General features: G+C 35.9%; 2 protein-coding genes across 4 annotated transcripts in view; one reads left to right on the top strand and one right to left on the bottom strand.

Moving 5' to 3' along the window:
• Window positions 1-15,220, top strand: part of Sol1 — a 165,160-nt gene extending 149,940 nt beyond the window's left edge. For all 3 annotated transcript variants that reach the window (XM_074096153.1, XM_074096152.1, XM_074096154.1), the window contains 5 exons: window positions 9,753-9,939; window positions 10,223-10,413; window positions 11,234-11,441; window positions 12,107-12,351; window positions 14,936-15,220. In XM_074096153.1, coding sequence (XP_073952254.1) covers window positions 9,753-9,939; window positions 10,223-10,413; window positions 11,234-11,441; window positions 12,107-12,351; window positions 14,936-15,006 — 902 coding nt within the window. In that variant the 3' untranslated portion in view covers window positions 15,007-15,220. The remainder of the gene's footprint in view (window positions 1-9,752; window positions 9,940-10,222; window positions 10,414-11,233; window positions 11,442-12,106; window positions 12,352-14,935) is intronic.
• DNAlig3 (DNA ligase 3) lies at window positions 67-7,973 on the bottom strand. Its single transcript, XM_074096151.1, has 4 exons — window positions 6,172-7,973; window positions 5,703-5,856; window positions 4,408-4,671; window positions 67-3,675 (listed from the first exon to the last, which is right to left on the bottom strand). The coding sequence occupies exons 1-4, from the start codon at window positions 7,765-7,767 to the stop codon at window positions 2,957-2,959; spliced, it is 2,733 nt and encodes a 910-aa protein (XP_073952252.1). The 5' UTR covers window positions 7,768-7,973; the 3' UTR covers window positions 67-2,956.
• Window positions 15,221-15,459: the final 239 nt, after the last annotated feature.

The following is a 15,459-nucleotide window of genomic DNA, read 5'->3' as shown; positions in this document are numbered from 1 at the left end:
GTTTAGTTTAGTTTATTTATTCACTCAACATAACAATTACATTATATAAATACATTAAGTCAGATTATATAAGAATTTATGCTGAGATCGTCAAAATTACAATTAAAATTAAAAGAAGAGGTAGATTCCATTTTTAGGTCCAATCAATTATGGACGCTGTCATGAGTTAACCGGTGAAGCGCCCTGCATGTGATCGCAGATGTGACCATACGACGGTGAAGTACCAAAACCTCCTAACTGATAAATCTCGAACATGCAATTTAGGAGGTTTATAATATAGCTTTCTTTATAACATATTAGGAGACTCGCTCAAACCCGATAAAATACAGCTAGAAATACACCAGATTTCAAATTAAATATTAAATTAGCTCTGCTCCTCTGTCGGGAATTAAAATCGAGAAAGTTAAAGCTGCGAAGTAGAAACCTAGTGGCTGGAAAGAAAGAACCTTGCCCAGTGTATTCATTCACGAATAAAACAAATTGAAAACAGCAGTTCCGGTGTAAGAGGATTCTTAACAATCTTCTCAAATATGCAATGGAAGTTAAATCTGCTCGTTAGATTTTACGCGCCGTTTGTTCCGCTGCTTTTGTTTGAATATAATGTTACGATTTCATATCGCGAAGCTTGATTGTTTCTGTACAATTTGCAGTATGGTTATGATGAGATTACAATAAACGTATTGTATTGTTTACCAACATCAGACTATGGAAAAAACAAAATTAGGGACATCAGACAATCAGACAAAGCACCTCGGAGACTGATTCTTCTCAACACAGGCGCGGATCCAGACCTCGAAAAAGGTTGTGGTCACAGCCACCTGAAAATCGGTCAAGTGGGAGTCGGAGTACGAACTCGCCCATGAACAAACATGACTCATGAACGACTTTTAAATTTGATTATTTTTTATCATCATCATCAGCCTATCGATCTCAATAAACCGCGAAAGTGTGTTACAAGTCTATTATATAGGGTTGTGGGCATGCCCACGGTGCCCACTACTCAACAGAGGTTTTTCGGAACCGGTGGTAGGTACCTAGATTTTTTTTAATATATTTTTATGTATTTTTTTATAAGTGCTTGTTATGACCTAAATTGTATGACGATATTTTGACTTTAACTATTTTTTTTCACGTCTTATAATTTTGATACCTAGGTACTTCTCTCTGTGTAACTTTCAGCAGTTACATCTCGAACTTGCGCTATTGATCTAATCTTCAACGTTATTCTTAAGAATACTGTTGGAACGGTACGGTTCTCGCACTAATTCCGATCCAAATCCATGAAAATACAGTCAGGAGCAATCTTAGAACTATTTTTATACCTAGTAGTTAACGCACTAGATCCGATGTTCGTCATCCGATTTTCCAAAAAAATATTTCTACGACTACTCCGGTGCGTATTTTCATGAAATCGGACCGTTTTGTAGAGCGTAACCGCTCTTACACTTCGTAATTAAAGTGACTATTTGCCTTGCGTTCTTGTCTTCATTCATTCCACCCATTCCGTGTTGTAAAATACTAAGCTACCTACCTTAATAATGATAAATAGCCCACATTTCCTCACGTAAGGATATAAAAGCCAATATTGTGCACCGAAACCTCTAAATAATGAACGAGGCAGTCAAGAGAAAAACGATAAATCACAATCTCATCGGTCATAATAACTACGAAATGGACTGCCGAGTTGTTTTGAGTTTGGACCGAAATCCACATGGTCTCTGGAGTATATAATATAGATGCTTGTATGTGTTGAGAGTTCACAAATGTACGTGCCTGCAATGCAGGATGCCACATGTAAGAGTGAACTTCTAATATTGTTGCCAACTAGAACGCAATGCGCCTAAATTACTAGAAGAAAAAAAAAGCTTTTTTTTGTAAAGAAAATTTCAGGTTAGTTAGATTAGAAAAGTGCATTGGTTTTAAATAAAAACAAAATCACTAAATTTTGAGATGATTGTGATTTATTATGGAGGTACAGTCGCCAGCTGCGATTGCTAAGCCACATACAACTGTTCGTAATTTAGCTGTGAAATGTTATTGTCAATGTGCGGCAAAATTATGAACAGTGGCGAGTGGCTCAACAATCCCAGTTTGCGATGGTAACTTAGGTACGACTTTAAGTACTCCGATTGATCTTGAGATGTTTGATTGTAGGTACTTCGTGTAAAATACGTGCAGTGTCCTTAGTGTAAGTTTTCGGTTACAAAATACGTCTCGATCGCGTTCGCGTTAAAATCTCAATTTGTATGGAAACACGAACATCGCAAACGTTCCGCTAGAGGCGCTGTTCGTGTTTCCATATAATTTGTGATTTTAACGCGAACGCGATCGAGACGTATTTTGTAACCGAAAACTTACACTAAGGGCACTGAAAACATGCTGCACGAAACCGAAGCGAAACGCTGTATTATATTAACCAAGTAGGTAAGGTTACCTTATTCTTAAACCACTTTATACCACCACTTTTACTTTTGACCAATTTATACTCGTAGGATTTACGGCCTCGCTATGTAATTGCAACTTGCACGATTTTTCTTGCAAATCTAAACTGGACTTTACCTACGAAATAAAGTCTTCCGAAAATAATCTTTGTTGCTCTACAATGGAGCTATGTCCATAGCAAAATAAACTCGTCTCAAGATTCACAAGTACAAAACAACCCGTAACAGTTCCCAATTTACTTTTAAAGGCAGTTTCGTTACCTGGTGAAATTGCCTCGGCCGCCAGCAGGCGCTCTATGAAATATCAATTTTTATTCAATGTTAAACCAACAGAGGTGCTACGAGGAAATTTTAATAGAAAAATGTAAGCAGACATATGACTATGACTTCGAAATTAAAGCGAACGGTGGCAGAGCAATAAACACTGTTTATTATTATAATACATTGATTTAGGTAAAAACTTTAACATTATTTCATTTGTTATTCGATACAATTCCGCAAAATACTCTAAATTTTTAGGGTTCAACAACAACACCATGCTTTGCTGTGTCAAACAGTGTAACATGATTAATACATTTTATTAACCAATCTTTCGTCACATGCCTCGCATTTGACGCAAGCTTTTTCCTTAGTTTTTTCATTTTCCTAAATTCAATGGTGTCTTCATTATGAACAACATAATCTACATCCATATGGCTCATTGATTTTACCACGGTTCCTCCGTATGCTATCCAATGCCTCTCAAAACGCATTCTTTCTTTCTCAGGTATGCTTATAAAATCAGGATAAAACCCTAAATTTTTTGTTTTGAAAATATCTGGTAGTGGATTCTCTGGTTCTGTTACAAACTTTATTTTCTTTATTACTTTTTCGTCGATCGTAAAACTATTGTCACTTATCGTGTCTGATGAGTTGGAGCTACTCAAATCTTCCTTTTTCTTAGGTTTTTGTTTGGGGGATGTTTTGTCTTTTCTGAGAAAGCTATCTATTTTTGTCAGCTTAGGATTTTCTTTCAGTTTCTTTTTCGGTGGTTCATATGAATCATTAGCAGTAGCGGCTAGTTTATTCAATAACGTTACGTCGGTTTTTTCTTTTGAGGTTTTATAAAGATGCTTGAGCTCGTCTAAGTTAGTAGCCGTTTTCCAGTCCTTGTCGTTTCTTATTTTCGTAACTCTTGGAAATCTCACCGATATACCGTCCGCCGTGTGAATATTTGCTTTAGTAAATTCTGTACCTGTAAAGGAATGAAGTGTGGTAAGAATAATGAGAATGAGCAATATAAAATGATATGATTGATTTTTGTAATCCTACTGACGTTTGTCCATTATTGTCCATGTGTAAACTCTATCTATACATTTTCACTTTAAATACAATTTTCAACTGATAATTCAGTTTTTTTCTTCGCTAAAAATTGGCTGCATATCTATTTATTATGGCAAATTCACAAGTTGAGAAATTTTACATTACGTATTACGAGTACGCCAATAAACACATATAGACACATATATAGGATGACGCATCTATGGAATGCTGTCCGTATTGACTAAAAGTCGCGACATACGTCTTCTTTTATATTCAAGCTGAAATATGTATATTCAGTTCCCCACTTCTTGTACTACCAAGTGCTACGTAAGAACTAAACAAGTACCGCTTTACCTTTACCGCGGCTTAAATTACCGTTCGTATTTCCGTTATAAATCTGGATTTAAGCCAGGTAAAAAATAAAATACCATGTCTTGTTATAATACTCAATCGAAAAATCATCATCATCATCATCATCCCAGCCTATATACGTCCCACTGCTGGGCACAGGCCTCCTCTCAGAACAAGAGTATAGTTCTATAGTTCCCACGCGGGCCCAGTGCGGATTGGGAACTTCACACGCGCCATTGAATTGCTTCGCAGGTGTGTGCAGGTTTCCTCACGATGTTTTCCTTCACCGAAAAGCTCGTCGAAAAATACTAACCAGTAATTTCCCAAACGGGTTGTTTTTCAGGATCTTTGGCTACAAAATCAGGCACTAGACCCTTACTGCAGTCTAACCATGATGGTATTTTTGTGTTGTCTTGAGAAATTTTCAGCATTAGAGGCCCTAGTTCATTTTGTAGCCTTTCTAGGGTGCTATCATCATGGCCTGTGTGGACTTTTGTAACCGTCACCCATTTCTTGCGACGGGCGTCCAAGCAACCCATTAGGAAAACTGACATCATGCCGCCTTTTCTTCCGGTTCCTAAAAATAAGAAAATATTACTACCTACGTCAAGAGTTCCCAAACTCTCGCAGGAGCGTACCAAGACCGTAGGTGTTTAGTGCTACATACGTCTATTTTCTTTTATAATGGCGTCGCAAAACAATTACAACTTATAAGGGGCTATTGAAATTTTATTATTAATTGAAATTTAGCTATTGAAATAGTTATTTGTGTCACAAGGGAGCAAAATGGTGTATTTACGGCGAGGGCGTACATTGAATCCAGAATGTAGCAATGGATTCTACAATAGAATCCTGAGCGTAATGAGGGATTCAAGTGTTAACGCCCAAGATGAAAATAATTTTGCTCCCGAGTGGCTCATACAACTTTTCACACCGAGCATTAAGAAACGAGCAGAAAAAAACTAAATATTATTAAAGAACAACCAGCATAGAAAATGGCGTGACTTTACAATTATCAACTTCCAAAAATGGCATTTGCAATAAAACACTTAGAAAAGCCTTGAACAGAAAGAATATTTAACTATGTAATAACCAAGTCGGGGATTTTTTACATTACTAAGTTGTCTCATCAATTTTACTTACGTACATTGAAATGACATAATGATTATTTCTAGATATAGAAATTATCTCTGCGCCAAAATTATGTTTAGTCTAATTAAGTGTAGTACTAAATGATTAGTCTTTTCTTATTATTAGCCTAGGGTAAATCGTCAATTACTGGCCACCTTATACTAAAAATGAATTCTATTTATAGGTGACTAGAATTCATTTCTAGTGTAAGTTGGCCAGTTATTGAATGGTGACCAGTAATTGAGGATTTACCCTAGATACATTTTTAAATATTATTATAAAGTGAGTGACTGCTGTTACAATATCATGGATCTTGGTTAGGGATATTTATATTTACAGAATAAACAGTAATATAATTAAATTAAAACTCCTTATTTATATATAACCTTATATGGAAATGATAATTGTAACAGGTCTCCAATAATATTGTATGGTCTATAATTTAGATAGAACATTTTAATACATTTTTTAACCTACCAAACCAAGCCCCAAGAACAACTAAGTCAGCTGTGTCTGCCATAGCGCCATCAAATAAATAGTCTTTCTTCACCTTGAGCCAATGTCTCTTGCCTGGTTCATAGGTGGACTCCAAGTCTTTTAGCACCAGGCCTTCAAGACCTTGTTGTAGAACCTGAAATTTTATTAAGAAACTTGTTAGTGAAGTTTAATTAAAATTTACTTGGAAATATGGTTTCTAAGATCAATGTTGCACATGTTTTGGTTTCATGAAGAGATAAAAGTAGCTGAGTCTGTCCTGAGGAAATAAAAAAATTAAGAAAACTTTAAATAACAGCTAAAAAGGAATAAATCAAGTCTAGCAGCTGATTGAAACTTAATAGAAGAGTTTTTAAGGCAGTTATAGGTTTTTTAATTACAAGTGACGAAAAAAAATAAAAATCTAACCTAGGTATTTTAATTATTCCATTTAAGAAAAAAGAAAACCAACCTCAGCAATCATTTTCGCCAAATCAGCCGGCTTCTGAATTAATTGCTGTTCAGAAAACATGACATGATTAGTTACTTCTACCATATTGTCATACATTATTTGCCTTCTTTTTCTAATAGGTAAATCAATGAGAACTTTGCCATTGTAATACAGGCAGTCAAAGACGAACAGACAAACTTGAGCGTCTTTGAATTCCGACTGTTTGTGTTTACCTAATGTACCAAAAGGCAGAGGTTTGCCTGTATTCACATCTACCATTAAAACTTCAGCATCTAGAATCATATCCACACCTTTAGGAAATGCTTGCGGCAAATAATCTTTAAAATGGCTGACTTTATGGGGCAGCACAGGTTTTAAAGCTCGAGAGAAATACTTGAACTCATTGTCCTTTTTGTGTACTTGTACTCTTTCACCGTCATATTTGATTTCGGAAAACATTCCATTGGGACATTTTTTCATTGCCATTTCGACTGATTTGCAAGCTTCAGCCAGCATGGGTAGAACAGGAGTCATCAATGTTAGCTTAGCACTGACACCTTTCTGAATGAAATCCTTATGTTTGACTCCGCTGCTCTCAGATAATATCCTATCAATAACCATGTTTAGATCCCTAGATGTTTGAAACACATTATAAGCATTAGGATGGACACCTTCTAAGATATGTTTTGGGCCAGCGTTTATTCTTAAATCACCTTTGATTAAACGGATTATCATTTTCAAGTCATCCGAGGTGCATTTCCGTACAATTGTTTTGAAATGATATATTTGCTCCTCCTCTTTTGTTAATTTGGATAGTCCTTCTAAAAATTCTTCAACTTCTTGTATAGTCAAAGTACTTTCCGATACAGGCTGGAATTTTTTTGATTTGGTAAAGAAATGATGTATTGTGTCAGCTATGTCTCCCTTTTCTAAATGTGTCAGCATGTCATCAATATCTGTGTGAAATATTCTAGAGAATAATTTAACAAGTTGTTTACTTTTTAAATTGTACACTCTTTTAGTAACTTGTGGTAGAAGCAATTTGCACCATAATGCGAGGTCCCCCTTAAAAGTGCTTCCATCCGTGCCTTTTCTGAAATAATCATTCACAACTGCAGTTTTTTCTAAGTAAGCATCGACTTTTGAAATTTTTTTGCACAACTTGAAAAACATTGAAAAATTATTGTCGTCTGTTTTGATATCTAACTGCTTGTCTAAGTCTTTTGACGAGCTAGCAGCATCAATATTTACTTTAGGAAGAGACTCGTTTTTCAGTACTTTGGCAGTATATTTACCACTGTTTTTTTCGGCATAAACTTTTTCCATGTCATTAATTTTTTTCAGTATAAACTCCTGATCTTCCTTGTTCAAAGTAGCCCAATTACCGATATCGTCGATAGAATCTATCCTTTTCGTAGTTGGTCGCTGTTTTATTAAAGCATTCATCAAACAATCGATATGGTGCCATGATTTCATTTGCTGATTCTCACCATATGGGCTAGCGACAAGTTTCGCCATTCGAAGCTCTCCGCTCGGACAATTTCCTTTGCATCCTTTGCACGACGCACGACCGCCTTTCGCACGGTCGACAAAAAACGGCGTAAAATCTGCCATCATTCATTACTTTAACAGGCCTTCGATTCTTTCACACCAACTCAAGACACAATACTCGAAACTCGAACGAAACTTAGCTAGTCGCATCGCAACGTGTGCCAATCCAATGAAATATACAAAAATACAAAGTAAACAATGCTGAGCTAAAGGTGAAGAAAAGAAAATGATAAGATAAAATATAAAATGTCAGTCAAAAGTCAAAAACGTCAAATGAATGGAAAACGTTCCAATCGACGTAGTTACCGAGCATGCGTAGTTGCGGCGTCGCGTTGCACGGAAAGGGGAAATACCTATGTAAAAAGAAATCATTTCAAGACCAGAGGCCGCATTGCCTAAAGCCGAGTTTAGACTTGCACATTGCGGTGCTCCTTTTGACCTATACAAACTCGTTGGCTTTACGGCCTCGCATTGTAGTGCAACTTGCACGATTTTTCTTGCAAGTCTAAACTCGGCTTAACGTTTCGAGTTTCGACTCGCGAATTCGCGATCGCAATCTAATGATCGCGAGTGCCCTGTGGTGTGGCTTCGCATGAAAACTTCATAATGTTTATTGGTATACTGTATTTAATAATTAAAATAACAGCAATGAAAAATTAGCGTTTTAAGTTATATCCGATTTTTGCCACGTTTGTTATATATTTTTTTTGTACTGTGTATGAGACTAGCACAGGAGGGACCGGGCAAAGTGGCGTGAAAATGAAGAGGCCTTTACCGAGCAGTGGGTGGATATGGGCTGATTTAATTGATTGACTGTGCACTACACGATAGCACATCGACATTCGACTTCGACAGCAGCAGAAAAGTTTTTTTTTTAATTGTAATTTTGCCACAGATTCTAAATAATAAATAAATTCCAGGGCTTATTCGAGTATTTGCATTGAACGTGGATGACGTTTGCAAGAGGGCGCTGTTTTTGACTCAAATTATTACAAACTGCAACCATAAATTTTCAAAAACTTGTACTTAGCTCGGGAATCGATCGAACCCGGATGTTTTAAAAAAAAACTTACATTATTAAAGAATATGAAATACAATGCATTTTATTCATTCTAGATATCGTGTTTCATAGTAGGTAACATTTATTGCTTATGACCTTCACTACCGATATCTAAATAGAAATAATGTGTACTTACTTATTGTTTTATTTTTCAAAACGACCGGGTTCGATTCCCAAACTGAGTAAGTTTTTTTTGTAAATGTATGAATGCAGTTTTTCTTCTTATTTAAATCGATGACATGGTTCCTAAAAACAGATCTTCGTATGTCTTATAGTTTCAGACTTTCCCATACTGACCGATATTAATGTTAGTTACACCCTGTATAGGCTACTTAAAAAATTGTGGTTTAATCTGCAAATATAAACTAAAGACCTAAAACAAGAGAAGTAGGTATCTCTGCAAACAGCAACTTTCACGGCGAACTGTAAAAAGTAAAGCTTTGCAATTTCGAAAGTATTTTGCTGGCTGTATTTTATGTTGATTTTATTTCGATTTATTATTCTGATATCATCCCATCTTGATTATATGAAATCTTAAATAAACAGTAAAAAAATTACACTAGCAAGATTTGATTTAAACTCCAATTTAATAGAATCTGACAATCCTGTAGACACTTCCAGCCTACTAATATAAACACCGGGCTGCCTAAGGCTTTGTGATGTGACAATTATTCTTTTTTGATTCCTTTTAGATGATAATTGCAACAACAGGGACATATATAATCAAGTGTGCCCACGATAGGGTGTCTTAAATATGTAAAAAATTGTCAAATTCTATTGAATTGTACTTTAGGTAAGAGAAATAAACACTAAAAATTAAAGTTTGTCATACTATGTCGGTCGATTTTTACTAAACTAAAATAAAAATGCTTTTAGCACACCTACGTTACCTAGCCAACTAAACGTAATAGAAACTAATACAAGTTGTACAGGAAATAATACCATCCCAATATAAATTACAATACTAACAATTTCCCTCTTCTTGTTCCAGCGTCATCATGTCAGCAAGAGTTTAGCAGCGACGGCACTAAGCACGGGACCTTCACCTCCCCTCACTACCCCTCGCCGTACCCCCCAAACACCCACTGCCACTACGAGTTCCATGGACGAGGGAAGGAGCGAGTTAGATTAATATTTCAAGATTTTTATTTACATAAGTCCGCTGATGGGTCCTTGGAGTACGTATAAATTTATTTCTGATTTAATTTTACGTAAAGTACAGTTGAGTATAAAGATAGTTATGTACCTTACCTTGCATTAAAATATGCGGTACTTTCCTAAGTACCTAAGCGTAATTACTACCAGAACCTCATTCAAGGAGGAAAAGGATTAAATTCCGATTACATCAGAGAGAGATCCGACTATTTTACATGAATTAAATATTAGTTGTCTTTTGAATCAAATATATTATTATGTTGTTCTGTATGAAGGTACCTGACTCTTTGTATTATTTGATTCCAGCTGTTCGAACGTGGACTCACTGCACACATTCGTCTACTTGGACGGACGATTAGAAAAGGTGGACACCTTTTGTGGCACTGACACGCCCAAGCCAATAATGTCGAATGGACCGAAACTAATGTTAGAATTCAAGGGGACCCACTCGTCTAGATACTCAAGAGGATTTAAGATTTCATATACGTTTGTAGAAAGTAAGTTTGCAGTTTAAATTTATTGAAGCGCGTCTGTACAATCACCGACTCGTCCATCCTTATGATCACAGGTGTTTTGGAATTTTGCGAAAGTTGCTTTTTTCTCATCTGAAATCATATAATTATTTGTTTTTGTTAACAATATTACTTAAAAAGTTTCCTTCAAGTTTCATTATTCAATGTTTACCTGCATGTGTTGAAACCAAATTCTTTTGTTACTGTCTCTGGGGTGTAGTATGAACTAGGTACACCATGATACTGTTCATTATTGTTTGTTTTTGTTAAAAATATTACTTAAAAAAGTTTCCTTCAAGTTTCATTATTCAATGTGTTGAAACCTAATTCTTTTGTTACTGTCTCTGGGGTGTAGTATGAACTAGGTAGGTACATTTATACTGTTAATCATTAAAGGTATCTTAGAGGATTACATTTTATGGGTCGTTATTGCTTGTAACTAACCTAACGTTACCCTATCCTCTCATAATCACTGTTACATAGAATAATGGTAGCTCTGCCGTTCACTACCTGCAAACTCCACAATACCACAGCAATGCTAGTAAACTTAATCACGTTAGTCACATCAACCTTTTAATCTGATGGACTTAAAGCATGGACAAAGCACACCTTGACTTTGTTCTAAACAACTACTTACAACTGAAATCTTTGAACACCATGCTCATTGGTCGGACTCGGAACAATACCTATAACAAGTTAACTCAACAGCTTGTAATGAACAGTAAAGTTAATAATAAAGTTAGCATTTATATAGCAACTCATATATTTCTGCAGTTACAGCTAAGACAATACTCTCTTTTTCCAGATTTCGGTATAAGTACGGGAAGACAGTTGAAGGAGTTTCCATGCGCTTTCGTATACAATAGCAGCGAATCGCACAACGGCACATTTGCCTCGCCGAACTCGCCGGGTCCGTATCCTCGGGATACGGAGTGCACCTACTTCTTTCACGGAGGTGACACGGAGAAAGTGCATCTACATTTCACAAACTTCGATGTCGAGGGAGTTCTTCCGTAAGTATCCCTTGTAATATCACTATCAAATCATTAAAAAAATGGACAAACTCAACCATGAGTTCATGAGGGTCAATTATTTAAATTGCTGAAATCAAAGTAATGCTTTCAATTAAGTAGTAATATTCTGTCTAAGCCAACGACTTAATAAAAAACTAGACAAATAATCAATGTCTTTGACATGGCACAGCTAAAAGTACACACTAGATGCTTTTTCTTTTCATTCATTTTCTTAATTTCCATTTCATTTGTACAGTAAACGAATGTAAGCGCGCATGTATGAGTCCCTGTTGTATTTGGTATTTGTGACAGATACTATTTAATGCCACATTCAATTTTGTGCTATGCTAACGAGAACCTATTACGCTAAGTCTCCGCTATCTGTCCGTCCGCCTGTTATAATAATAATAGACATCTATATTTTGATTTTATTTATTACCTTATAAAATAAAGGTGTTCCAATTCCAATGCCAAAACGCATTTTTCTGACGTTATTTGTGTTTAACGATAAGTGATGACTGATGACGGTTGTATATAGTAGTACGGGACTCTTCATTTGTTAGTAATTGGCAATTAATGAGTTCGTTTAGATTAAGTATATCTATATTCTTAGCACAATTTACCTAAGATAGGTTTTTAATGATTTGTATGATTTCTCGTTACAGATGTGAAGCCGTATCAGCGAGTGATTACGTCGAATTTTCGAATCATATGACTGAAGACAATAGATATGGTAGATATTGTGGACAGATGAAAGAGTTCCACGTAGAATCGGAGAGGAATTTCTTTAAAGTATCGTTCCGTTCGAACGACAGATTGGACGGAGCTGGGTTCAAAGCTATTTATCAGTTTTTAGAGATCACAGATGAATATCGGGCACCGATCCACGACAGCGCCTCGGGATCTGCGAGTAAGTTGATAAGACCAGGCCCCTATACCACAAACGTTACAAGTGCTACCCTTCTACATAATTGTCACTTTTTGTTTGAGAATGTTAGCAATTATGCCGATATTGTAGCCGATAAAGTTTCAATTGATAAATCGCAGAGGAACATAATTTGATAGTGATAGATTATTCACAACCATTATGACAGAGGATCTGAAAAACAGCCGTCATTTTTCAAACCTATTTAGTTAGCTAATGTTTCGTGTCGTAGAGACATAGTTATTATGATAATATGTATGACCTTATGCTCCATTTATATCCGTAAATTAAAAAAAAACTTTTAACTCATACATGGTTCAAAAATTTACTATGACATGAAATGACGGGTGTGTATCCGAAATCCGACCCTCACATATGGCTTTTGTTATTATTTACGTAAGGTACACGGGTTACTCACGAATGAATAGTCGAAGTATGCCCGACGTGTTTTGAAATATTTCCTTGTTCCTTGATTGTTGGCTGAATTAAAGGTTGACCTGTTCGAGCTTACTCCAGGGCTTCAAATACCGGTAAAAAGTTGGTTACGTTACCTCTGTCAAACAGATTTAACGTTAAATCGTATTTAACGTTAAGCGATGTACCGTTACTTTTTCAAGTTTTAGCGGTATACAAAATTTAACGTTATACAGTATATAGTTAACGTTAGTTTAAAAGTATTGTTAAAAGATTACTTCTCACTTTTACATTATAGCGGCATCCCTGGTCATCATTCTGCTAAATCAGAAAATTTGTTTATGCTATTAAATCTACTCAACAACGATATGTATGTGCTTGTATGTAATTCGTATCAAAAAATAATTAAGAATTGCTATATTTTTATGGATTATATTATGCATTCAAGATTATAATTTTGATTCCGACGTTTTGAGTCCATTTCAAGTCTCATGGTCACGGAAAAACTAAAAGCAAAAATTACCGATTGAAGTAATGTTACTTTTTAACATTATAATAATGTGAATTGGGTAACATTAACAAGCCCTACTATTAGCTACTATGTAAAGAAAATTTACCGTTATCAAGTAACGTTAATTGGGTACGTTACCATAATGTTAATTTATCAACGGCATGGAAGCTATCCTCATGCAGCGCCAGCTCAGGTGGTGTGGGCACGTCTTGCGTATGGATGATCGCCGGTTACCCAAAGCTGTCTTTTATTCAGAAATGGCTCAGGGTAAACGAAAGCACGGCGGTCAGCATCTACGCTACAAGGACGTGCTCAAGAGGCTCCTTAACGCCTGCGGAATTGATCCTACAGGTTGGGTGGGAGTCGCTTGTTTTGAACAGGTCTTCGTGGCGTTCTACCATCTTCAGATCGGTTGGCACTTTTGAAGAGTACCGCTTGACAGCACTCGATCTCAAACGCGAAATTTTAAAAGACAGACCCAAGCCCTCCTATACTTATACATACAATTCACAAGGCCAACTCTATTGTGCGCCCTGCGATAGAGTTTTCAAGACCAAGTTCGGTCTAGCGAGCCATATTAGAGCGCACGCTAGAAAATAAGTGTATTTCTTTGTTATTATAAGTGTTTTTGCAAAATTTTATACAATGGATATATTTAGTCAGGGTCGCCGTCATCGAAACCGATGTGGAGGACTATATATCTAATTTATCAAGTAATGTTATAATTTAATACCGGTACAAGGTATTTTTACGATTTTATCGTTACGTAACTTTACTTATAATGTGAATTTGGTCACGTTAACAAGCCATGGCTTACTCTGACAATGAACTGGATCGGTTTGAATTACGTCGGGTATACCGAGGTATATTAAGTCGAGACTTAATATGGGGGTTGTGTTCCGGTGAGGAGTGTGAGAAGTGGGGAAATAGCAGGCACAAATAGAAGTGTAACAAGGGTGCCCTCCCATACGATAAACTTCTTTGGCTACGTTAGAAAGAGACCGTATTGAAGAATAAGAAAAATTAATGAATAGACAAACACTAAACCTAAGCTCTATATTGCCAATGGATACGAGAGGCCTCATCGTACCTAGCCTTCTAAAATAGGTTATTTTTATTTATTATCATTTCACATCCTATTTTATGCCAATAAATATATGAGGTTAAATAAGGCTGTTTTGCGAACCATATTTTTGTTTAAAAAATATAGCCCCATTCGATAGTAGGATACTTGTTTATGTTGTGGTGTGACTGTTTATAAACAAATTCCTTACAATCGCAATATACATATGGGTCAGCCATATTAATAATGACAGCGATCCATAGTTAATTCCTCAACGAATAATATTTGTAGTTTTACCAAGTAAAATTATTTCTTGGTCAAGATGAGCTAGATATTTAATTGATACCTACATCTTCCCAATCCACACTGGGACCGCGTGGGAAGTACGGCCCAAGCACTCTCATTCTGAGAGGAGGCCTATGCCCTGCAGTGGGACGTATATAGGCTGCGATGATGATGACGACATCTTCCAAGCTATAATTTTTTACCATTTCCTTCCTCTTCATCCCTGGTTCGGCTATTCTTTTTTCATTAAACCATATTTTCAACAAATAACTGAAGTAAAATATTTTTTGTTGCAGGTTTTCCGAAAAGTCTTCAGTTGCTGGTAGCCGCTACAATAGCACATCTTCGCCACTACCTATATCATTAACCAAAGTGATACTAGATTAATTCTTCATAGTCTGTAATCCTGTATATTTGTATGATAGCCTGTGCCATACACTTGTAAATTACCGTAGAAATGCAATATTTTCTATTAAAAACGTAATTTAAGTTAGTCCTGTCCTACAAAAGCAATATGGATACGTACACAATAAATTTATTCACAGAGGCACGTCGTAACACGAATTAAATATATTTAAAATTTAAAATTGTTTTTATTTTAAAAATACTGCCCTCCTAAGCCAAAAAGTTGGTATCTTAAATAAAAAATCACTTGACTTATTATAATATTGTGTAGCTTTAGACATTCTTCATAACATGGTATAAATAACTCAAAACTGTTTTTTTTTAAATACCGCCTTGTCGCTTAAGGGGGCCGAATAGTTGTGTTAATACCTAATACTGTTATTGCAATGGAAGCGTTCAGCTATTGGACAACTAC

This window comes from Choristoneura fumiferana, chromosome 13 (assembly GCF_025370935.1).
Source record: "Choristoneura fumiferana chromosome 13, NRCan_CFum_1, whole genome shotgun sequence".
Taxonomy (NCBI): domain Eukaryota; kingdom Metazoa; phylum Arthropoda; class Insecta; order Lepidoptera; family Tortricidae; genus Choristoneura; species Choristoneura fumiferana.
The sequence above is the reverse complement of the archived record's forward strand: the minus strand, read 5'-3'. Positions and strand labels throughout refer to the sequence as shown.

Excerpts from the sequence above, each read along its gene's own strand:
- DNAlig3 (XM_074096151.1), bottom strand. The coding sequence starts at position 7,767 with ATGATGGCAGATTTTACGCCGTTTTTTGTCGACCGTGCGAAAGGCGGT. Across the intron at positions 5,857-6,171 it reads TGGCGAAAATGATTGCTGAG|GTTCTACAACAAGGTCTTGA; the intron begins GTTGGTTTTCTT and ends ATAAAATTTCAG. Across the intron at positions 4,672-5,702 it reads TGTTCTTGGGGCTTGGTTTG|GAACCGGAAGAAAAGGCGGC; the intron begins GTAGGTTAAAAA and ends TCTTATTTTTAG.